This window comes from Aphelocoma coerulescens, chromosome 1A (assembly GCF_041296385.1).
Source record: "Aphelocoma coerulescens isolate FSJ_1873_10779 chromosome 1A, UR_Acoe_1.0, whole genome shotgun sequence".
Lineage (NCBI taxonomy): Eukaryota > Metazoa > Chordata > Aves > Passeriformes > Corvidae > Aphelocoma > Aphelocoma coerulescens.
Window position 1 is genome coordinate 2,256,372 of NC_091014.1, and position 23,703 is coordinate 2,280,074.

At 49.3% G+C, this 23,703-nt stretch overlaps 1 protein-coding gene across 3 annotated transcripts in view; it reads right to left on the minus strand.

Moving 5' to 3' along the window:
• The window catches only part of TASOR2 (transcription activation suppressor family member 2), a 39,254-nt gene extending 19,605 nt beyond the window's left edge, over window positions 1-19,649 (minus strand). For all 3 annotated transcript variants that reach the window (XM_069033954.1, XM_069033946.1, XM_069033962.1), the window contains exons 1-11: window positions 19,488-19,649; window positions 12,108-12,253; window positions 10,899-10,994; window positions 9,960-10,032; window positions 6,626-6,717; window positions 3,546-3,674; window positions 3,335-3,459; window positions 3,205-3,224; window positions 2,998-3,097; window positions 2,185-2,285; window positions 1,727-1,830 (exon numbers count right to left, since the gene is read on the minus strand). In XM_069033954.1, coding sequence (XP_068890055.1) covers window positions 1,727-1,830; window positions 2,185-2,285; window positions 2,998-3,097; window positions 3,205-3,224; window positions 3,335-3,459; window positions 3,546-3,674; window positions 6,626-6,717; window positions 9,960-10,032; window positions 10,899-10,994; window positions 12,108-12,253; window positions 19,488-19,530 — 1,029 coding nt within the window. In that variant the 5' untranslated portion in view covers window positions 19,531-19,649. The remainder of the gene's footprint in view (window positions 1-1,726; window positions 1,831-2,184; window positions 2,286-2,997; window positions 3,098-3,204; window positions 3,225-3,334; window positions 3,460-3,545; window positions 3,675-6,625; window positions 6,718-9,959; window positions 10,033-10,898; window positions 10,995-12,107; window positions 12,254-19,487) is intronic.
• Between the last annotated feature and the right edge of the window lie 4,054 nt (window positions 19,650-23,703).

Here is a 23,703-nt window from a genome sequence, read left to right on the forward strand (position 1 = left end):
GCAAGAAAGGGCTGGAATTCTGTGCCAGAGCTGGAGGAGCTTGTGGATAAAGAGATAAGGGCTCTTATCAGCTTCTCCTTGTGCTTGGGTGTTGAGCTCAGCTTGGATTCCTTCTCCTTCTCCACACTTGGATCTCCTTCTTCCATCTTTTCAGGGATCTTCCAGCAATTGAACAACCCTCAGGCTTCCAGTGGAAGCTCACTGATCCCATTCCATGCATTCAGACACAACAGGATCCATGCCCACAGCCTCGTTCCTCCAGGAAAACACAACAACTTCAGAAATGCTGCCCAATCCCGGTGTAATATTCGGGATTCAGGACGGGAGCTCCTCCTTTGGAATTTGGAGAGGAGAAGGGATAAGAGGCAGCAGTTCTGCTGGATAGATCCAGCTCAGTGGAAGAGCTGGGAATTCTCAGTGCCAGGGTGATTTTCAGGGAGATGAGGAGGGAAGTCAAGCACCCAGAGGAGCCAAAGCCACACTTTCATTTAATTCCAGGCCCTGAAGCATGGAAAGGGAAAGGAAATCCAGGGAATTTTGCCTTCCCACTTTCAGGAGCTGCTGCCAAAGTGGATTCAGCCACGGAGCTCAACAGCAGAGCAAGGGGAGGGAAGGAGCACATCCCAAAGGGGCTGGGACTCGCTGGAATGAGGGATATGGATTCATCCAGGTCGGTATGCCATGGAATCATGGAATGGTTTGGGTGGGAAGGGACCCTAAGGATCATCCCATTCCATGGGCAGGGACACCTCTCACTGTCCCAGGCTGCTCCAAGCCCCAATGTCCAGCCTGGCCTTGGGCACTGCCAGGGATCCAGGGGCAGCCACAGCTGCTCTGGGAATTCCATCCCAGCCCCTCCCCACCCTCCCAGCCAGCAATTCCCAATTCCCAATCTCCCATCCAGCCCTGCCCTCTGGCACTGGGAAGCCATTCCCTGGCTCCTGGCCCTCCAGCCCTTGGCCCCAGTCCCTCTGCAGCTCTCCTGGAGCCCCTTTAGGCCCTGCAAGGGGCTCTCAGCTCTCCCTGGAGCCTTCCCTTCTCCAGGGGAACATTCCCAGCTCTCCCAGCCTTTCCTCCAGAGCAGAGGAGCTCCAGCCCTGGGAGCAATTCCATGGAGAAAGGATGCTCCTGATGGATTTAATCCCCAACCCCTCCAGTGAGCTCAGCAAGGAGAGATCTTTGCTAAATCCTCCTTTTTACCAACTCATGAATCAACAATTCAGGGAATCCAAGTGCTTTTCCTTCAGGGATCCACAAACACTTCCTGGGGCACATTCCATGTGGGAAGCTGCACTTCCAGGCAGCTCAGAGCGAGGGGAGGATGTGCCCAGCCCTGGATTTACAGCCCTGGATTTACAGGAGGCACCAAACGGGAGAGAGAAGCAGGAACAGCAAAGCCAAATCCCAAATGCCAGCAAAAAATTGGATGTGGTTTTATCCTGGAGATATGAGGTGCCAGGATAATCACAGTGGGAATAAAAAGGCATAAATGTGCTGGAAAAAAAATATAAAGTAAAAATATATCCCAAGGAAAATATTCCAGAAATAATTCCCAGCTCGTGGGGGTTCATTTTCAGGTGATAAATGGAGAGAATAAATGCTTGAGGGAAATAAAGCAGGAAAATAGCACAGAGAGCAGGGAAATGAATCCCATCTTGCATCAGCTGTGGATAATGTCACCAAAAATTCCACTTAAAAACCACTTTTCTCCCAGAAAAACACTTACCAAGTCCTTTTCCTTTAGGTTTTCCACCAGCTGATCCATTTTCTGTTGATCTTTATTGGATATTTCCACCTCGTAGAGACTGGAGTAAACACCCTGAAAGCAGACTGGGGACAAAAGGAAGGATTTGGTGTTGGAATGGTGCTTTTTCCACAAGTTTTGAACCAACGGGTGCTGCTGTCCCAGAAGGATGGGGGTGAAATGAGTGGAAGAACTGGGATTTTAAAAGACTTCCTCAGGATTCCTCTCCCCTCTCAAACAGCATCTCCCACCTTGTCCTATCCCAGGAATGGGCTCCTCATGCCAGGAGAGCCCATGGAATGTGGCCAGGAAAAGATCCCCGGGGGTTTTTCCCCCTGTTTCCTTTGCATTTCATCACCTGCAATCCCACATGGAGCTGATGGGACTCCTGGTGGCAATCCCAATGAGTCACTCATCCCACTGGAATATTCCGCACCCACCTTCGTTCCCAGTGTAATTTTTCTTCCCAAATGCAGCTGCTGGAAGCTTTTTCCTCAGGTCAGACAATCCCATGACGTGGTTGATGTCCAGGCTGGGAGGCCTGTGAGGATACAGAACAAAGGATTTCAGGATTAAGGAGAGCTGGGAGTTCTGTGGAATCAGGGAAAGCAGCTCTGGATAATTTAGGGATGATGTCTGCAACCAGGATCCTCAAATCCTGAAAATCCTCAAATCACAAATCCTGGAGGTGTTTAAAGCCAGGTTTGGAGCACCCCGGTTTAGTGGAAGGTGTCAGAACGAAATGATTTTAAAGGTCCCTTCCAACCTAAACCATTCCAGGATTTTTTTCCCAAATGCAGCTGGCTGGCAGTTTTTCCTCCAAGTCAGACAATCCCATGATGTGGTCGATGTCCAGGCTGGGAGGCCTGTGGGGACCAGAGGATTTCAGGATTAAGGAGAGCTGGGAGTTCTGTGGAACCAGAAAAAGGAGCTCTGGAAAAGCTGCAGCTTGGGTAATTTGAGGATGCTGTCTGCAACCAGGATCCTCAAATCCTGAAAATCCTCAAATCACAGATCCTGGGAATGTTTAAGCTAGGTTTGGAGCACCCTGGTTTAGTGGAAGATGTCAGAACAAAATTATTTTAACAGTCCCTGCCAACCTAAACCATTCCAGGATTTAAATCCTCAGCCAGCTGGGACCCAACACCACCTCCCTGCTTGCTCCAACATTCCAGCAGCAAAGGGACGGGGGGCAGGAGAGACAAAACCGACACAGAGACACCCAAAAAATCGCACAGGAAGGGCAAACTTACAGCTGGGCTGGGATTGTGGAGCCGTAGGGTGTCCTCAGGGCGATGGTGCACAGCAGCTGGCCCCGGACGGAGAGCTGGCCCCTCCACGGGCAGTACAGGGCTACAGGGAAAAGGGATAACAGCTCAGGGGGGAAGGAAAGCAGGAGAGGAGAGCAAAGAGAGAAAAATCCATCGCTAAACCCAACCCCAAAACCCAGCGGCTCTCACCTTTGTGGTTCCGCTCGGCTCTGGAGAAGAGGAGATAAATAAAAACAACAACAAAAGGCTATTTAGAGATGGGAAAAGCAGGCAACAAAAGGGGTAATTTGGGGATGAGAAAGAGGTTTGGGATGCTTACAGGTTCTGTATGGCCAGCACGGGCATGGCCTCGGGCTCCCTGTACTGGCAGGCCAGGAAGATGTAGGGACACACCTGCCTGGGCCGCTCGGCCGCGCTGCCGCCGCTCACCTCGTACACGTAGTACTGGGAAACAAGGAAAAGCCCCGGAATGCTGAGGCAGGAATGAGGGAGCCACGGGTGCTCGCCACTCCCAGGCCTGCCCCAGGTACCTGGCTCTGCTCGAAGGCCTGGCAGGGGCTGCTCTTGGTGGGGCCGTGCTTGGAGACGTGGCAGTCGTAGCCTGGGGAGGGGCAGGTGGAGGCGGCGGCGGAATTCTCAGCGATGGCTCGGACCTTCCCCTGCGCCGGAAAATTCCAGAAATCCATGGGGTTATTCCCAGAAAGGTGTTTTTTAGCAGGAAGAAATCCTCCTTCTTCCCAAAGCTGTGGGTGCTGGAAGCTTTGTGTTCATCGCAGGGAGGGGGTTTGTGGTTGGGGTGTCCTAAAAATTCAGCCAGGTTTGGGAGGGGAGAGGAATCTCCAGTCTCAGGAGTGGGGTTTTGGAACCAGCTCCAGAGAGCAGAAATCAGCAGGAAAGGGGGAAAAAATCCCTAAAATCCCCCAAAATTCCTCAGAATCCATGGAAAAAGTGACTCCATGGAGTCTGATTTCACACCCAGCACAGCCAAGGGCACCCAAAGGCTCTTTCGAAGAGGAATCTCCTATCTCAGGTGAATAAATGGGAGCAGAATGGATTTGGAACCAGCTCCAGAGAGCAGAAATCAGCAGGAAAGGGGGGAAAATTCCCTAAAATTCCCAAAAATTCCTCAGAATCCATGGAATAAGTGATTCCATGGAGTCTGATTTCACACCCAGCACAGCCAAGGGCACCAAAGGCTCCTTCAAAGAGGAATCTCCAGTCTCAGCAGTGGGGTTTTGGAACCAGCTCCAGAGAGCAGAAATCAGCAGGAAAGGGGGGAAAAATCCCTAAAATCCCCCAAAATTCCTGAGAATCCATGGAAAAAGTGACTCCATGGAGTCTGATTTCACACCCAGCACAGCCAAGGGCACCAAAGGCTCCTTCAAAGAGGAATCTCCAGTCTCAGCTGTGGGGATTTGGAACCAGCTCCAGAAAGCAGAAATCAGCAGGAAAGGGGGAAAAAATCCCTAAAATCCCCCAAAATTCCTGAAATTCCATGGAAAAAGTGACATTTTGAAGTCTGATTTCCCACCCAGCACAGCCAAGGGCACCAAAGGCTCCTTCAAAGAGGAATCTCCAGCCTCAGGAGTGCAGATTTGGAACCAGCTCCAGAAAGCAGAAATCAGCAGGAAAGGGGGAAAAAATCCCTAAAATCCCAAAAAATTCCTGAGAATCCATGGAAAAAGTGACATTTTGAAGTCTGATTTCACACCCAGCACAGCCAAGGGCACCAAAGGCTCCTTCAAAGAGGAATCTCCAGTCTCAGCAGTGGGGTTTTGGAACCAGCTCCAGAGAGCAGAAATCAGCAGGAAAGGGGGGAAAAATCCCTAAAATCCCCCAAAATTCCTCAGAATCCATGGAAAAAGTGACTCCATGGAGTCTGATTTCACACCCAGCACAGCCAAGGGCACCAAAGGCTCCTTCAAAGAGGAATCTCCAATCTCAGGTGAATAAATGGGAGCAGAATGGATTTGGAACCAGCTCCAGAGAGCAGAAATCAGCAGGAAAGGGGGGAAAAAAAATCCCTAAAATCCCAAAGAATTCCTGAGAATCCATGGAAAAAGTGACTCCATGGAGTCTGATTTCACACCCAGCACAGCCAAGGGCACCAAAGGCTCCTTCAAAGAGGAATCTCCAGCCTCAGGAGTGCAGATTTGGAACCAGCTCCAGAGAGCAGAAATCAGCAGGAAAGGGGGAAAAAAATCCCTAAAATCCCAAAAATTCCTGAGAATGTATGGAAAAAGTGACTCCATGGAGTCTGATTTCACACCCAGCACAGCCAAGGGCACCAAAGGCTCCTTCAAAGAGGAATCTCCAGTCTCAGCTGTGGGGATTTGGAACCAGCTCCAGAGAGCAGAAATCAGCAGGAAAGGGGGAAAAAATCCCTAAAATCCCCAAAAATTCCTGAGAATCCATGGAAAAAGTGACTCCATGGAGTCTGATTTCACACCCAGCACAGCCAAGGGCACCCAAAGACTCCCTCAAAGAGGAATCTCCAATCTCAGGTGAATAAACGGGAGCAGAATGGATTTGGAACCAGCTCCAGAGAGCAGAAATCAGCAGGAAAGGGGGGAAAAAAAATCCCTAAAATCCCCCAAAATTCCTGAAATTCCATGGAAAAAGTGACTCCATGGAGTCTGATTTCACACCCAGCACAGCCAAGGGCACCAAAGGCTCCTTCAAAGAGGAATCTCCAGTCTCAGGAGAGGGGATTTGGAACCAGCTCCAGAGAGCAGAAATCAGCAGGAAAGGGGGAAAAAATCCCTAAAATCCCCCAAAATTCCTCAGAATCCATGGAAAAAGTGACTCCATGGAGTCTGATTTCACACCCAGCACAGCCAAGGGCACCCAAAGGCTCCTTCAAAGAGGAATCTCCAGTCTCAGCTGTGGGGATTTGGAACCAGCTCCAGAAAGCAGAAATCAGCAGGAAAGGGGGAAAAAATCCCTAAAATCCCAAAAAATTCCTGAGAATCCATGGAAAAAGTGACTCCATGGAGTCTGATTTCACACCCAGCACAGCCAAGGGCACCCAAAGACTCCCTCAAAGAGGAATCTCCAATCTCAGGTGAATAAATGGGAGCAGAATGGATTTGGAACCAGCTCCAGAGAGCAGAAATCAGCAGGAAAGGGGGAAAACTCCCTAAAATCCCCCAAAATTCCTGAAATTCCATGGAAAAAGTGACTTTTTGAAGTCTGATTTCCTACCCAGCACAGCCAAGGGCACCAAAGGCTCCCTCAAAGAGGAATCTCCAGTCTCAGCAGTGGGGTTTTGGAACCAGCTCCAGAGAGCAGAAATCAGCAGGAAAGGGGGAAAAACTCCCTAAAATCCCTCAAAATTCCTGAAATTCCATGGAAAAAGTGATTCCATGGAGTCTGATTTCACACCCAGCACAGCCAAGGGCACCCAAAGACTCCCTCAAAGAGGAATCTCCAATCTCAGGTGAATAAATGGGAGCAGAATGGATTTGGAACCAGCTCCAGAGAGCAGAAATCAGCAGGAAAGGGGGAAAACTCCCTAAAATCCCCCAAAATTCCTGAAATTCCATGGAAAAAGTGACTTTTTGAAGTCTGATTTCCTACCCAGCACAGCCAAGGGCACCAAAGGTGTTACCTTGATCAGCTTGCAGATGACAATGTATCCTGATTTCCCGTGGTGCCAGGGCCTGGGATGGAGGCAATCCGCGTGCTTGGAAATGTAAACCCCTGGGAAAACAGAGCAGCACAGCAGAAGGTCAAGTACCTGTCACCCCATGCAGGTATTCCCAAAAAAAACCCGGAAAAGAGGAGTCTCCAGATGGAAATGGGAATTCTTGGCAGTAGAAAGGGTGGAATTCTGACTCTTTCCTGGTTTTCGGGGTTTTTTTTGGCTCTTCGCTCCTGGTTTGTTTGGAGGGAAGTGCACGGGGGAAAGAGGGAATGGGATGCAAAGAGACAGCAAAATCTTCAGCTTGCTCCATCAGGAATATTCCCAGGAAATCAGGAATATTCCCAGAAATCTTCCCAGAAATCAGAAACATTCCCAGAAATCAGAATATTCCTAGAAATATTCCAGAAATCAGAAATATTCCCAGAAATCAGAAATATTCCCAGAAACATTCCAGAAATCAGAAATGTTCCCAGAAATCAGAAATATTCCCAGAAATATTCCCAGAAAATCAGGAATATTCCCAGAAACATTCCCAGGAATCAGAAATATTCCCAGAAATCAGAAATATCCCCAGAAACATTCCCAGGAAATCACGAATATTCCCAGAAACATTCTCAGAAATCAGAAATATTCCCAGAAATCAGGAATATTCCCAGAAACATTCCCAGGAAATCAGGAATATTCCCAGAAACATTCCCAGGCAATCAGAAACATTCCCAGGAAATCAGGAATATTCCCAGAAACATTCTCAGAAATCAGAAATATTCCCAGGAATCAGGAATATTCCCAGAAACATTCCCAGGAATCAGAGATATTCCCAGAAATCAGAAATATTCCCAGAAACATTCCCAGAAATCAGAAACATTCCCAGAAATCAGGAATATTCCCAGAAACATTCCCAGGAATCAGAGATATTCCCAGAAACATTCTCAGAAATCAGAAACATTCCCAGGAAATCAGGAATATTCCCAGAAACATTCTCAGAATTCAGAAATATTCCCAGAAATCAGGAATATCCCCAGAAACATTCCCAGAAATCAGAAATATTCCCAGAAATCAGGAATATTCCCAGAAACATTCCCAGGAAATCAGGAATATTCCCAGAAACATTCTCAGAATTCAGAAATATTCCCAGAAATCAGGAATATCCCCAGAAACCAGGAATATTCCCAGAAACATTCTCAGAAATCAGGAATATTCCCAGAAATCAGGAATATTCCCAGAAACATTCTCAGAAATCAGAAATATTCCCAGAAATCAGAAATATTCCCAGAAATCAGGAATATTCCCAGAAATCAGGAATATTCCCAGAAATCAGAAATATTCCCAGAAACATTCCCAGAAATCAGAAACATTCCCAGAAATCAGGAATATTCCCAGAAATCAGGAATATTCCCAGAAATCAGAAATATTCCCAGAAACATTCCCAGGAAATCAGGAACATTCCCAGAAACTTTCCCAGGCAATCAGAAATATTCCCAGAAAATCAGGAATATTCCCAGAAACATTCTCAGAAATCAGAAATATTCCCAGAAATCAGAAATATCCCCAGAAACATTCCCAGAAATCAGAAACATTCCCAGAAATCAGGAATATTCCCAGAAACATTCCCAGGAAATCAGGAATATTCCCAGAAACATTCTCAGAAATCAGAAATATTCCCAGGAAATCAGGAATATTCCCAGAAACATTCTCAGAAATCAGAAATATTCCCAGAAATCAGAAATATCCCCAGAAACATTCCCAGAAAATCAGGAATATTCCCAGAAACATTCCCAGGAATCAGAGATATTCCCAGAAACATTCTCAGAAATCAGAAACATTCCCAGAAATCAGGAATATTCCCAGAAACATTCTCAGAATTCAGAAATATTCCCAGAAATCAGGAATATTCCCAGAAACATTCCCAGGAAATCAGGAATATTCCCAGAAACATTCTCAGAAATCAGGAATATTCCCAGAAATCAGGAATATTCCCAGAAACATTCTCAGAAATCAGAAATATTCCCAGAAATCAGAAATATTCCCAGAAACATTCCCAGGAAATCAGGAATATTCCCAGAAACATTCTCAGAATTCAGAAATATTCCCAGAAATCAGGAATATCCCCAGCAACATTCCCAGGAATCAGAGATATTCCCAGAAACATTCTCAGAAATCAGAAATATTCCCAGAAATCAGGAATATTCCCAGAAACATTCTCAGAAATTAGAAATATTCCCAGAAATCAGAAATATTCCCAGAAACATTCCCAGGAAATCAGGAATATTCCCAGAAATCAGGAATATTCCCAGAAACATTCTCAGAAATCAGAAATATTCCCAGAAATCAGAAATATTCCCAGAAACATTCTCAGAAATCAGGAATATTCCCAGAAATCAGGAATATTCCCAGAAACATTCTCAGAAATCAGGAATATTCCCAGAAATCAGGAATATTCCCAGAAACATTCTCAGAAATCAGAAATATTCCCAGAAATCAGAAATATTCCCAGAAACATTCCCAGGAAATCAGGAATATTCCCAGAAACATTCTCAGAATTCAGAAATATTCCCAGAAATCAGGAATATCCCCAGCAACATTCCCAGGAATCAGAGATATTCCCAGAAACATTCTCAGAATTCAGAAATATTCCCAGAAATCAGGAATATCCCCAGCAACATTCCCAGGAATCAGATATTCCCAGAAACATTCTCAGAAATCAGAAATATTCCCAGAAATCAGGAATATTCCCAGAAACATTCCCAGGAAATCAGGAACATTCCCAGAAACTTTCCCAGGCAATAAGAAATATTCCCAGAAAATCAGGAATATTCCCAGAAACATTCCCAGGAATCAGAGATATTCCCAGAAAATCAGAAATATTCCCAGAGAATCAGAAACAGTCCCAGAAACATTCCCAGGAAATCAGAAACATACCCAGAAAATCAGAAATATTCCCAGAAACATTCCCAGGCAATCAGGAATATTCCCAGAAACATTCTCAGAAATCAGGAATATCCCCAGAAATCAGGAATATCCCCAGCAACATTCCCAGCAATCAGTGTGGGGCTGCCTGAGGCTGTTACCAGTGAGAGGAAAACCTGGAATGGCGAGGTGAAGGATCGGTGCCATTCCCTCGGGAAGATCCCATCCCCACCTGCTGGAAGGAGCAGGAAAAACGAGGATTTTCCAGGGATCTCTGCAGCAAAATCCGAGTGGTACCAGGAGCTTTGGCCTTTTGCCTCGGCTTTCCATGGAGTTGCTATTCCTGGGATAGGAATGCTGGTTTTCCAGCTGGGAATTTTAGGGGTTTTACCTTTGGCTGGGTCGCCCAGAGTGGAAATGGAGCTGCTGTTGACTCGGAGGCCGCTCTGGCACACCTCCCTCGCCTTGGAGAGAACACAAACAGCTGCTCTTGGCACCTTTCCTTCCCCAGAGACCAAAATCTATCCCACAGCGGCTGGAAAAAGCCTGGAATGTGGTGTCAGGAAATTATCAATCCTTAGGATCCCCCCCCCAAAGAATTGGGAGGTGTAAGGAAAACTAAATGCAATATCCATAGGAAAAGGGGATGCTTTGGTTGGGATTTAAGAGATTTCAGCCCAATTTGGGCCGCTCTTATCCTCAAAGGCATCATTACATCGTGGAAGAAGTGAATTCCCTGGAGAATTCCCTGAAGAATTCCCTGATTTTCACAAAAGCCAAAGCATCCTTGTGGAAAGTGAGCAGGAATTATTTCATGGCAGATCTGTCCTTGCCCAGCTACCAAAATCCAAGGAATTGGCCCCAAACCCACCTTTCTCCTGTCACAAAAGTGCTTTTCTTTTCCAAGAGCTTTCCCCACCGGGGTTAGGTGGGATTTTGGGAAGGAATTCCTGGCTGGGAGGGTGGGGAGGGGTTGGGATGGAATTCCCAGAGAAGCTGTGGCTGCCCCTGGATCCCTGGAAGTGTCCAAGGTAAGCTTGGAGCACGCTGGGATAGTGGGAGGTCACAGCAGGGATGGAATCAGATGGATTTTAATGCCCAACCCAAATAATTCCACAAAAAATCCACCAGGACAAAGGGGCAACTCCTTTTTCTCTGCAAATCTCAACACGACCACGTCCATCCCTAAAAACCTCCCAGGAGCTGCTCCCAGAGGGATTTTGAACAGGAATAACTCCGCTAACTCAACCAGCAGATCTCCTGAGCTTCGATGGGATGGAAAACCAGGGATCTGGCCCCAAAGCTGAGCTGAAGAACGATTCCCAGTTACCTCCTCCTCCTTATCGAACAGCAGGAACGCAAAGGTCTCCTGGAGCTCCTCCTGGCTGTATCCAGCAGCTTCCTTGGCTCGGGCAAAAGCCTTGAGCTGCAAAAAACACCCCGAGTTTCGTTCTGGTGGCTCTGCAGGGATGCAGGGCCGGGACTGAGCAGCCCAAACATCTCCAGCAGGGCCAGGGAGATGCTGGATCAGCTCCTGCGCCCTCAGGAAAAACGTTGGGAGAGCAAAGGGAGCTGGAGCTGATTCCAAGTTTCAGGGCTTAGTAAAATGTTGGAGAAGGATGGGGTTTCTGAAAGGTTCGGGGATAAGGAAAGAACAACCTTATCACTGCTTTTGCTTCTTTTGGTTTTTGAACTCGCAGGCAAATCAAGGAATGACTTGATTCGGGATTATCCCAGATTTAGGAAGGATTTTAACTCTTCTCCAGGCTGCTGCAAGAAGGCTGGAGAGGGACTCGGGACAAGGGATGGAGGGACAGGACACAAGGAATGGATTTAAACTGACACAGGGATCTCGAGAAGGAATTCCTGCCTGGGAGGGTGGGGAGGGGCTGGAACAGAATTCCCAGAGAAGCTGGGGCTGCTCCATCCCTGGGAGTTTTCCAGGCCAGGTTGGAGCACCCTGGGATAGTGGGAAGTGTCCCTGGCCATGGAATAGGGCTGGAGTTGGATGTTTTTTAAGGTCCCTTCCAACCCAAACCATTCTGTGATCCCAAAATTTTTTAGGTCCGATTTAATCCATGACAACCAGAGCGGTGATTTCCATTCCCAGAGAACACAGCCTGTTTTCCATGCCAATAAAAGTGGGAATGTGGGGATGAAGGGATTTTAAAAGAGATCCAGAGAGCTGGGAAAAAAAAAAAAAAAGGGTTAAAGTGGCGCCTGCATGGGTGAAGGCAGAGAAATCCCAAAAATCTGCCTTGAGGTCACGCAGCAGAAATCCAGCCCAGGGAAGCTCTCCTGATAAGGGGAATTCACCCAATTCCAAAGGCTGCTCTGGGAATGTTGAGCACCACTGCCTGAAAGGATTTTTTATTCCTGATTGGGATCGGATTGAAAGGTTCCCGGAGCTGGGAATTACAAAAGGGGCTCTGTGAGGCAAAGGAAGCACCGAACCGTTAAAAAATCAGCGACTCCAGAGATGTGCAGCTCCCAAAAAAATCCCTTTTCCCGAGCTGCTGGCACCAACCAGCACCCTTACCTCACTCAGGAAAAGATCATTTTCCACCAGGATCGCCTGGCTGTACTGGAAACCATCCTGGGAGGTGGAGTCCAAGTAGGAGCTCTGCAGCACGGCCACCGCCCTCTGCAAGAGGGAACTGGGCTCCTCTGACTCGGCAGGAAAACCTGCAGGGAGAAAGGGAAAAGCAGCTGGAAATATTCCCCTTGGGAATTGCCACCCTACTGCAAGGCCTCACAATCAGGTGGTGCAAGAGTGAGGCTCGCTGCCATCCAAATCCTGAATTTTTGGAAGTTGAAATGCCCTTTTGGCAAGAGGGATCCGAGCTCCTTGTCGATCCCAGGGTTTTCCCTTTCCAACAGAAAGGAAAAAACGAATCTGTGGCAACTGCCAGAAGCAAAAGAAATCCTAAATTTATAAATTTATAGTGATCAATGGAGTTTATTCACGAGATTCCAGATCCCAAACTGGGGGTTTGAGTCCTACTTTTAAGGGTGAGTTTTAACAAATTTTTGTCTTTTCCTCCCCTCAGAAGGAAAGGAAAGGAAAGGAAAGGAAAGGAAAGGAAAGGAAAGGAAAGGAAAGGAAAGGAAAGGAAAGGAAAGGAAAGGAAAGGAAAGGAAAGGAAAGGAAAGGAAAGGAAAGGAAAGGAAAGGAAAGGAAAGGAAAGGAAAGGAAAGGAAAGGAAAGGAAAGGAAAGGAAAGGAAAGGAAAGGAAAGGAAAGGAAAGGAAAGGAAAGGAAAGGAAAGGAAAGGAAAGGAAAGGAAAGGAAAGGAAAGGAAAGGAAAGGAAAGGAAAGGAAAGGAAAGGAAAGGAAAGGAAAGGAAAGGAAAGGAAAGGATGAGGAAAGGAAAGGATGAGGAAAGGAAAGGATGAGGAAAGGAAAGGATGAGGAAAGGAAAGGATGAGGAAAGGAAAGGATGAGGAAAGGAAAGGATGAGGAAAGGAAAGGAAAGGATGAGGAAAGAAAAAGGATGAGGAAAGGAAAATCCATTCCCTGTGTCCCTCATTATTCCTCTCAAATTATTCCAGGATAAATAAAAGGATCTCATTTAAGGAACAGGGAAAAGAAGCTAAAACTGGGTGTATGAAACTCACTCTTTAAGCCAGGCTGCACTTGGAGGTTTAGCAGGGAAAAGGAAAGGAAAAGACAATTCCAGACAAGGCAAAAACACGGAGGGATCCGAAAATGATCCAAGAAAAAAACGGCTGGTGAGGATGGAAATTTGGAGCGCACAAAGGAAAGTCTTTAAAGAACTTCTGCCTGGTTTAAACCTTTTCTGGGTCTTTTGTGCCCTCTTTAATTCACTTTTTACGCTTCCCACTTTCAGGTGGTGCCTCTGGAATTACAGGGATTAGGGAAAAGAAGCAGATTAAGAGCAGGAAATGGGAAATAAAGAGATTTTCCAGCTGTTTTTCAGCATCATCTCTTTGTGCCTAACGAGGAGAGGAAAAGTTCATTTTGCTCATTTCTCTTTCGTTTCTCTTCCTGTGTTCCCCGGAAGCAGCCAGAGCTCAGATTTCTCCATGGAAATCATGGAATTAAGTCCTGGCTCAGCTCAAAGGACCAAACACAAACTTCTTTTTTGTTGTTTTTTTTTTTCCTTTTCCTGGAGCACAACACAACCTTTTCTGGGAAGCATCAGATATTTTCAGGAATAAAAGTTAGAAAAAACAAAACAAAACAAAACAAAAAAACCCTGGATATCTCTTGGAAATACACCCCCCCCAAAAAATCCGGGGATTTTGCAGCTGATCACTCCAATATTTTTTTTTCCTCCGTGCAGCTGAAAAATGAAAGTCCAGAAAGAGGGGAAAAAAAAAAAAAAAATTAATGAGGGAAAACAATCCCTGGGCAGCCAGCCCAGGCAGCTGCACCCCGCACTTCCCTCTCAGACTGAGGTGGGATGTGTCTTGATCCTAAGGAAAACCTCATTCCCCAAAGAAATCCCAAATCCTGGCACATCCCAGGGCAGGAGCAGAAGGTCCTTGACTGGCTCTGCGCAGCCGCGGAGAGGTGAAAGTGAAAGTGCCCGAGCCAGAAGGAAAAGTGAAAGTGCCCGTTCCCCTGGGAGAAACCTGGGAATGGCACTGGATCCGTGTGGAGAACTCAGGGAATGAGAAACCTGGGAATGGCACTGGATCCGTGTGGAGAACTCAGGGAATGAGAAACCTGGGAATGGCACTGGATCCATGTGGAGAGCTCAGGGAATGAGAAACCTGGGAATGGCACTGGATCCATGTGGAGAGCTCAGGGAATGAGAAACCTGGGAATGGCACTGGATCCAGGTGGAGAGCTCAGGGAATGAGAAACCTGGGAATGGCACTGGATCCATGTGGAAAACTCAGGGAATGAGAAACCTGGGAATGGCACTGGATCCATGTGGAGAACTCAGGGAATGAGAAACCTGGGAATGGCATTGGATCCATGTGGAGAGCTCAGGGAATGAGAAACTTGGGAATGGCACTGGATCCATGTGGAGAACTCAGGGAATGGGATCAGACAGCATGGATGGCATGGGGCTGATGGCTGGAGATGGGGATTATCCCTGCCCTGACATCCTTGGGAATTCACAGCTTGTCCTGGTGAATTCCCACCCTTTCAGCATGGAATTCAATCCCGGCACCTCTGCAGCTCCCAACATCTGTTCCCAATCCAGGGAAGGCTCAGCTTTCCCTCCTGCTGTGCAGAAATCATCCTCCAAGGGTTTGTATTCCTTGGAATTCTGCTGATCTGCTTCTTGCTCCTCCTGTCCCAGATTTTAAGCGGCTCCTTTGACCTCTCCTCCTGCAGATATCCCGGCCTGCTAAATCCAGCCCGAGGGAATGTGCTCCATGAGCAGATATCCATGGATCAGCCATCTCCTGGGAGTTCCACTCCCCAGTTCAGGCCTCCTGTCAGGAGGGGTAGCCGAGGCCATGGACTTCCCAAACCCGGGATTTTCCTTTGGCTCATCCCTTTCCCTGTGACCTCTGGATGGCCTCACCACTCTGCAAGTTCCAAGGAAGTTTGCTCAGCCCTTCCCCTCTCCAACCAGATTTTCCTGGCTTGATCCCAGAGTTAGAATGAGCTGGAATTCTGGATATGAGCAGCAGGATCGGCTCAGGCACCACCACGTATTTGGGGTAAATCCGGGAGCTTTATGTCCTGATTTGAGTATCCCAAAAAAATTCATGTTCCTCCAGAGGTTCCTTAGGATCATCTTCCCAAATCCTTCTGAAATCCACTTCCTCTCTACTTTTTTACAACCTCCCATCCTGATTTCCCTTTTTCCCTGTAGGAGATCTCCCAGAAAAAAGTTTCCCCCTGGCTGATCCTGGATTTTTTCTTGTCCAACTGAGATCCAGAGACTTTTCCTTCTCCAACTGATCCCCCTCCTGGGAGCTGTTTGCTGGGTGTTCTACAGGGAACACCTCTTGTAACAGGAGGTTTTAGGAAGAACTGGATAATAGGAAAAATCTCTCCCTCAAAAGCATTGGAAGGGGTTGCCCAGGGCAGATTTAAAAGCCGGATGTGGCACCTGGGGACACGGATCAGCGGTGGCCTTGGCAGAGCTGGGAATGGTGGGATTGGATCTTTGAGGGTTTTTCCAACATCAACAACTCCGGGATTCCACTTTCCCAGCTTTTCCTTCCTGTTTTTCCCAGCCCAGGACACGGAGAATCATTTTAACCCTGGATTTGTTGGTGGCTGAACCACGGGATAACGGATCCGACCTAACCCTGCCCCAAAACCGGTGGGATTTTCCATGTTGGGAATGGGATGGATTGGCATCAGAGCAGGCTCATCCTCCCTCAACAAAACCTCTGGAATAAACTGGGCTGATGGAAGCACCCGTGTGGTTCCTGGAGGTTTTGCCCCAGGATGCTGCAGATGAGGAATAGAAAATAACCCAAAACTGTAAAGATTCCACCTTTTCCTCTGGAAGCCACAAATGGAGGTTCCATGAGTTTGCAGGATGCAGCTCCATGCTCCTAAATTAATCCTCCTTGGCCTTCAACCTGGGAATTACATCCTGGTTTGGGGTGGGAGCATTTCTTTCGCTGTATCTAAAACACCTCAGTGAGCTCAGCTGGCTGCTGCTGAGCAAACCCAGGTGCTGGACTGGATTTTAAATTCCCTTTGGGATCAAAGAACCCGGGAATGAGGATGTGGAGGCTGCAGGATGCTCTCCAGGGCCTGAGGGGATTTATTCGGATGGTTTTTAGGTGATGCAGGGAACTTCTGGCATCTTTTCAGGACAGCAACTGCTCTGCAACCTCCAAAGAGCTGCACTCGAGCTCTGCCAAGTCGGATTTGATCTCCCAGCAATATCCAAAGGCATCCCATTGGATGGGCAGGGAATATTATCAGTTTCCTCACGGGAAGGGAAGGTTATGTTCCTGCATTATGCTAAAAAAAGCCCCACCTCTTTGTGTCATCAAAAATTGCAGCAAAACTCAGAGTGTTTCAATCTCTACCCCAAATTCCCACCCGGAGGTGGCTCCGGCAAAGGAATTGCAAAGGGAATGTTTAATCCCAGGAGGGAAAAGCTGGAAAGATCCAGAGTCACAGAGATGATGGAGCCTCTTTTCTGGCACCAGCAGATGGAAAAATGAAGGGAGAAAACCTCAAGTTGCACCTTGGGAGGTTCAGGCTGGATAAGAAGTTGGAATTTTCCCTCTGGAAAAGGACAGGTCCCCATCCCTGGCTGGACAAAGCTGCCCCACTCTGAAGCTGCTGAAAAATCTCCTCAGGGTAGGAATCCTCCATCTAAAATCCTTCCAAGTGCCATTTCTTGGATTTTATGGGCTCCCTCCTGCTTCTTTCAGCTGCTCACAAAGCTGAGAATGTGGTTTTGACACGTTTCCCTCATTAATTCATAAAGAGCAGCACTGGCTGCCTTTTATCTCTGCAGTTTTTATCCCCAAAACCCCAATTCTGTCACCCCACCCAGGCCTAGCCCGTGCTGTGGGTTCACTGTGACACCTGACTCTTCCCAAGCCATCAGCACAGGAATTTTGGCACTTGGACAACAAAAAAGCAACATTTTGTTTGCAAAATCGCCCAATTCAGTGATTTTCCACGGAGCTGCAATGACCTGAGAGAGGCAGCCTTGGGAGAGCACCAGTGTTAGGAACAAGCTCCCTGAGGCAGAGTGATTCCCTTTGGGAAAAGGGGAAAAAACCCAAACAAACCCCTGCCCCCACAAACATTCCCTAGGAACCCTTCAGCTGTGGAAATCACACCCTTCAAATCCCCAATAAAAACAACCAAAGCACTCTAAATCCAAACATTTCCTCAGAATTAGTGGGGGCTCGCCATCAAAAAAAAAAAAACCCTCCCAGATTAGGCAAAAGTAGAATTGGTCCCCCAAAAAATCAACATTTCACTTTCTGGTCTCTAAGGGATTCAAACTAAGAACAAGGAATTGGTCACTTTGGGAAGTGCCAGAGTGACCAACAGATATTTTATGTAATAAAATCGTCCCATTTCATTTGGATCCCCCAGAAAGGTGGTGGCTAGACAAATCCTCATCCCAAAACTCCTCCTCCTCCCCTCCTGGGACAGCCTGGGGCTGTAAGGAAGAAAATTAGCAAAGTGCAGCAGAAAATAAAGGCAAAGAGGTTATTTTTAATCCAGGTAGGTTCAGCAATTCTTGCATGGGTTCGCAAGAGTTGTGCCAACACAGCTCCAAGGTGGGGTGTGGATTCTAGGGAGTATTGGGGGTGAAGATCTGGGAACGGGGAATATTCAAGCTGGCTCTGCTGCTGCCAAAAAATGCAGGTTTAAGAGGTACACTAAAAATAAATAAACCAAATTAGAACATAAAACCAGTTTCAGAGCCACGTAACAGCCTCTGGTCCAAGACAAGTTCTTACGATTCTTATCAGGGAAGAAAAGAGTTTCTGAAATTCTCTGACAACGATTTTTTGGCTGGAAAACAACAATTTCTGTGAAATCAGACATTTCCTTAACAACAGAACTCACATAAAAAACTCCTAGAGCAGACCAGTGATTTCCAGATTCAACCACAGCAGAGCCTTTTCAGTACCTGTCACTTATGAACACCAAAACGAGTGTGGAGCTGCACTAAGAAATATCCATTTTTATCAAAGACTTGGGGTAAATCCATGAGCTTTATGTCCTGACTTTGAGCATCCCAAAAAAACAGAGCTTCACCCAGCACCTCCTACATCCATGATGAACACCAAACCATGGATCATTGTGGATCATTCTGGATCATCACAGGCTTTCTGGTATATTTTTTATCAAAATTAACTTTGTTCCCATGGAGCAAGGACCATATTTTACAACTATTTTTGTGCCATCCAACCTCCTGCTTGTTTCATCTAGCCCAGATTATCTCCCCTCAAAGAGTGCAGACCTAGAGCTGGGCAAGCTCTGCCCCAACCCAAATCTTTATGGGATAACCTGAGGACAATCTGGGATTAGAATTGTGCAAGACCAGAGCAGAAACGTATTTTTCTCCCCTTATAAGGCCAAACTTCAGCCGTGCAGCTGCTCCAAGTGGGGAGCAAAGGGGCCTCCAGCCCCTCCAGGAACGGATCAGCACTGATCCAACGCTGCTTGTATTCCCAAATCCCACTCCTGAAGGGCACCTACATCACCCAGCACGGCTCCCCAAGGTGTGTCCAAACAGCACCGTGGATTTTCCCAGCTGCTCAGGCCTTGGGATCAGGCACCGGCGCGTGCGGGAGCTTGGAAAAGCCAACGTGTCCCTGGTGAGCCAGAAAATTTCAAAACCAGCTGGTTCCTACGTGTCCCAAGCTTCCAGGAGCTCGCGGTCGAGGCCTCATCGACCTCCCCCTGGGAGCAATGGGCACAGGAGAGGGGCAAAGGCGGCGTGGCCTCTCCTCTCCTTCCCCAGGGAAGGGCGGGATGGAGCCGGGAACCCTTTGCTCCCCAGGAAAGGGCGGGATGAAGCCGGTAAACGCTCTGCTCCCCATGGAAGGGCGGGATGAAGCCGGTAAATCGTCGTCTCCCCAGGGAAAGGTGGGAGGGAGCAGTAACCCTCTGCTTCCCAGGGAAGGGGGGGATGGGGACAGTAAACCACCCCCCCCACATCTCCCAGGGCAGGGCGGGATGGAGCCGGGAACCCTCTTCTCCTTAAGGAAGGGCGGGATGGAGCCGGTCGCCTTCCCTTCTCCCAGGGAAGAGCGAGATGGAGCCAGTAATCCCCCCCTCCCAGAGAAGGACTGGATGGAGCCGGTCGCCTTCCCCTCTCCCAAGGAAAGGCGGGATGCAGCCGATAACCCCCTCCTCCCAAGAAAGGGCTGGATGAAGCCGGTCGCCTTCCCCCCTCCCAAGGAAGAGCGGGATGGAGCCGGTAACCACCTCCCGACTCCCAGCGAAGGGCGCGATGGAGCCGCCCGCCCTCTCCCCCGGCCCCGCTCACCCGTGCCCGGCTCGCTGCTCTCCCGGCGCCGCCGCTCGCCCATGGCCGGGGCTCGCTCGGGGCCGTCCCTCAGGCCGCCCTCATGGCCGCCCCGCCCGGCCCCCGGCGCGGCCCCGCTACCGGGCCGGCGGCATGAGGCGGTGCGGGGCGGCCGCCGCCATCCGCCGGCCTCAGGAAGTGGAAGGACGGGGCGGGCGGGGGAGGGGAGAGGGAAGGAGGGGACGAGGGGCGGGAGCGGCGGGGAAAAAAACAGAAAGTGAAAACTGAACCGGAAAGAGAGCGAGGGGCCGCCCGCGGGTTTTCCTCTTCCCGCGGTCACCGGCCGTGCTTGGTCATGGCCGGCTTTTCCTCTTCCCGCGGTCACCGGTCCTGGCTGCCCGTGCCCGGCTTTTCCTCTTCCGTGCGGTCCCTCAGACTGCTCCCTCATTGTGAACTCCTGGCTCGGCCATCAGTGTTTGCTCTTGGTGTGGATCTTGCCCCAGTCCTGCCTCGACCTCCTCCTCGATCACCTCAGCCCTTCCATGCCTGACTTGTTCCCGCTGCCCCTTCCCTCATCCCCTCACATCATGGCGAGAGACCCTTTCTGACCTCAGTTCTTCCCTTTCAGCGTTTTCCCTCTTCTGGATCACCCCTCAATCTCCCCCAATTCCCTCCCTGACCAACTTACCCTTGTTTTGGTCTTCCCTCAGTCCCACAAGCCCATTTCCTCATTCCTTTCATCCCTCACATCATTCCTTGAGGCCATTCCCTCACCTCAGTTCTTCCCCCTCAGTATTTTCCCTCAGCTCCTTGGTTTGGGCCTTCCCTCAGTCCCAAAATTCCTTTCCTTATCCCCTCACAGTTCCCATAATGGCCAGAGCCCCTTCCCTCACCTCAGTCCTTCCTCCTCAATCCTTTCCCTGATCCCCTCAGCCCTGCCGTACCTGACTTCAGCTCTTCCCACAACTCCTCAAGGACAAACCGTCTCCTTGCCGGGCTGATCTGGGCAGATTCCAGGTGCTACAGAAAAACTGGATTATCTATCTTCTTTTTGTGCTTAAACATCCATTTCCCTGTGGGTACGTGGCCTGGAGCCACCCCGTGAGGGACTGTGGGGGTATCCCAACCCATGTCCATGGGGGACAAAGGGGTATGGGGAGCAGGGATGGGGCTGAGGGTTGAAGGGAAGCTCTGAGGTGAGTGCCACAGAAATGGGGTGAGGAGATGAGGGAAGGGGCCAGAATGGATAAAGAAATCTGGGGGAAGGCCCTGAGGGAAGGGGCTGAGGGGGTCAGGGAAGGGGCTTTGTGGAGATTGAGGGAAGGCACTGAGGGGGAAGGACTGAGGTGAGGGAAGGGACTCGGGGAATGATCCTGAGGGGTGAGAGAAGGAACGAGGGGAAAGGGACTGAGGGAAGGTGCAAAATGAGGAGCTAAGGAAAAATACTGGGCCAGAACAGATAAAAAATGATGGGGAAAGGCCCTGGGGGAAGGGGCTGAAGGAAGAGCCAAAGAAAGCGGCTGAGGAGGTCAGGGAAGGGGTTTTTGGGGGGACTGAGGGACGGCACTGAGGGGGAAGGACTGAGATGAGGGAAGGGAGTCAGGGAATGACATGAGGGGGTGAGGAAAAGAAGGAATGAGGGGAAAGGAACTGAGGAAAGATCCAAAATGAGGAGCTGAGGAAATACACTGAGGGGGAAGGACTGAGGTGAAGGAAGGGGTTTAAGGAATGATATGAGGGGGTGAGGGAATGAGGAAAGATCCAAAACAGAGCTCTGGGGAAGGCCCTGAGGTGAGGGATGGGCTTGGAACAGGAAGAGACTGAGGGAGTGAGGGACACAAAAATGGGGTGAGGAGATGAGGGAAGGGGCCAGAATGGATGAAAAAAGATGGGGAGAGGCCCTGAGGGAAGGGGCTGAGGGGATCAGGGAAGGGGTTTTGGGGGAACTGAGGGACGGCACTGAGGGGGAAGGACTGAGGTGAGGGAAGGGACTCAGACAATGATGTGAGGGGTGAGGAAAAGAAGGAATGAGGGGAAAGGAACTGAGGGAAGATCCAAAATGAGGAGCTGAGGAAATTCACTGAGGGGGAAGGACTGAGTGAAGGAAGGGGTTTAAGGAATGATGTGAGGGAATGAGGAAAGATCCAAAACAGAGCTCTGGGGAAGGCCCTGAGGTGAGGGACGGGCTCAGAGCAGGAGAAGACTGAGGGAATGAGGGTGAGTGCCACAGAAATGGGGTGAGGAGAGGAGGGAAGGGGCCAGAATGGATAAAGAAATCTGGGGAAAGGCCCTGAGGGAAGGGGCTGAGGGGATCAGGGAGGGGCTTTGGGGGGGATTGAGGGAAGGCACTGAGGGGAGGGAAGAGACTCAGGGAATGATGTGAGGGATGCGGAAAAGAAGAAATGAGGGGAGAAGAACTGAGGGAAGATCCAAAATGAGGAGCTGAGGAAAAGCACTGGGCCAGAACAGATAAAAATGATGAGGAAAAGCCCTGAGGGGAGGGGCTGAGGGAAGAGCCAAAGGAAGCAGCTGAGGGGATCAGGGAAGGGGTTTTAGGGGGACTGAGGGGGAAGGACTGAGGTGAAGGAAGGAGTTTAAGGAATGATATGAGGGGGTGAGGGAATGAGGAAAGATCCAACAAAGCTCTGGGGAAGGCACTGAGGTGAGGGATGGGCTTGGAACAGGAAGAGACTGAGGGAGTGAGGGACACAAAAATGGGGTGAGGAGATGAGGGAAGGGGCCAGAATGGATGAAAAAAGATGGGGAGAGGCCCTGAGGGAAGGGGCTGAGGGGATCAGGGAAGGGGTTTTGGGGGAACTGAGGGACGGCACTGAGGGGGAAGGACTGAGGTGAGGGAAGGGACTCAGACAATGATGTGAGGGGTGAGGAAAAGAAGGAATGAGGGGAAAGGAACTGAGGGAAGATCCAAAATGAGGAGCTGAGGAAATCCACTGAGGGGGAAGGACTGAGGTGAAGGAAGGGGTTTAAGGAATGATGTGAGGGAGTGAGGGAATGAGGAAAGATCCAAAACAGAGCTCTGGGGAAGGCCCTGAGGTGAGGGATGGGCTCAGAGCAGGAGAAGACTGAGGGAATGAGGGTGAGTGCCACAGAAATGGGGTGAGGAGATGAGGGAAGGGGCCAGAATGGATAAAGAAATCTGGGGAAAGGCCCTGAGGGAAGGGGCTGAGGGGATCAGGGAGGGGCTTTGGGGGGGATTGAGGGAAGGCACTGAGGGGAGGGAAGAGACTCAGGGAATGATGTGAGGGATGCGGAAAAGAAGAAATGAGGGGAGAAGAACTGAGGGAAGATCCAAAATGAGGAGCTGAGGAAAAGCACTGGGCCAGAACAGATAAAAATGATGAGGAAAAGCCCTGAGGGGAGGGGCTGAGGGAAGAGCCAAAGGAAGCAGCTGAGGGGATCAGGGAAGGGGTTTTGGGGGGACTGAGGGAATGCACTGAGGGGGAAGGACTGAGGTGAAGGAAGGGGTTTAAGGAATGATGTGAGGGAGTGAGGGAATGAGGAAAGATCCAAAACAGAGCTCTGGGGAAGGCAATGAGGTGAGGGATGGGCTCAGAGCAGGAGAAGACTGAGGGAATGAGGGTGAGTGCCACAGAAATGGGGTGAGGAGAGGAGGGAAGGGGCCAGAATGGATAAAGAAATCTGGGGGAAGGCCATGAGGGTCGAGCCAAAGGAAGGGACTGAGGGGATCATGAAAGTCCCTTTTGATGGTTCTGAGTTGCCTCATCCCAGTATCCGTGAATCCTACACAGAACAGTAGGAGCAGATGATCATTTTTAGGGTTCACCAGGCTGGGCAGAAACACCAAAAATGCATCAAATGGCGAATGTTGCAATCGGCTTTGGAGCAGGGAACAGGGAGATCTGGACTTGCCCAACCTCTTGCACAAGAGGCTGTAGGAACACCTCGTGCCGAACACTGGGGCAAAGGTTGTGTTTGGCTGAGCAGTGAGTCTTGGAGGGGATTCCACTTGAGATTCCAGGTGCTTTTGGCAACGAGATCCACGGTGCTGCATCCGTAATAAATTTATGGAGAAGCTGCTTCCCGATCCTTGCCGGGATTTGGGCATCTCAGTGCTCAGTGCCCAGGATCTGGTTTAGCTCTGCTGAGCTTTGCAGGAAAGGTTGGCAAACGAGCTAAAAAAGGAGAAGGAACAACGATGGGACAACTCATTTATGAGTCACTTATTACCCAAATAAGTCAGGAACGTGCCCTCACG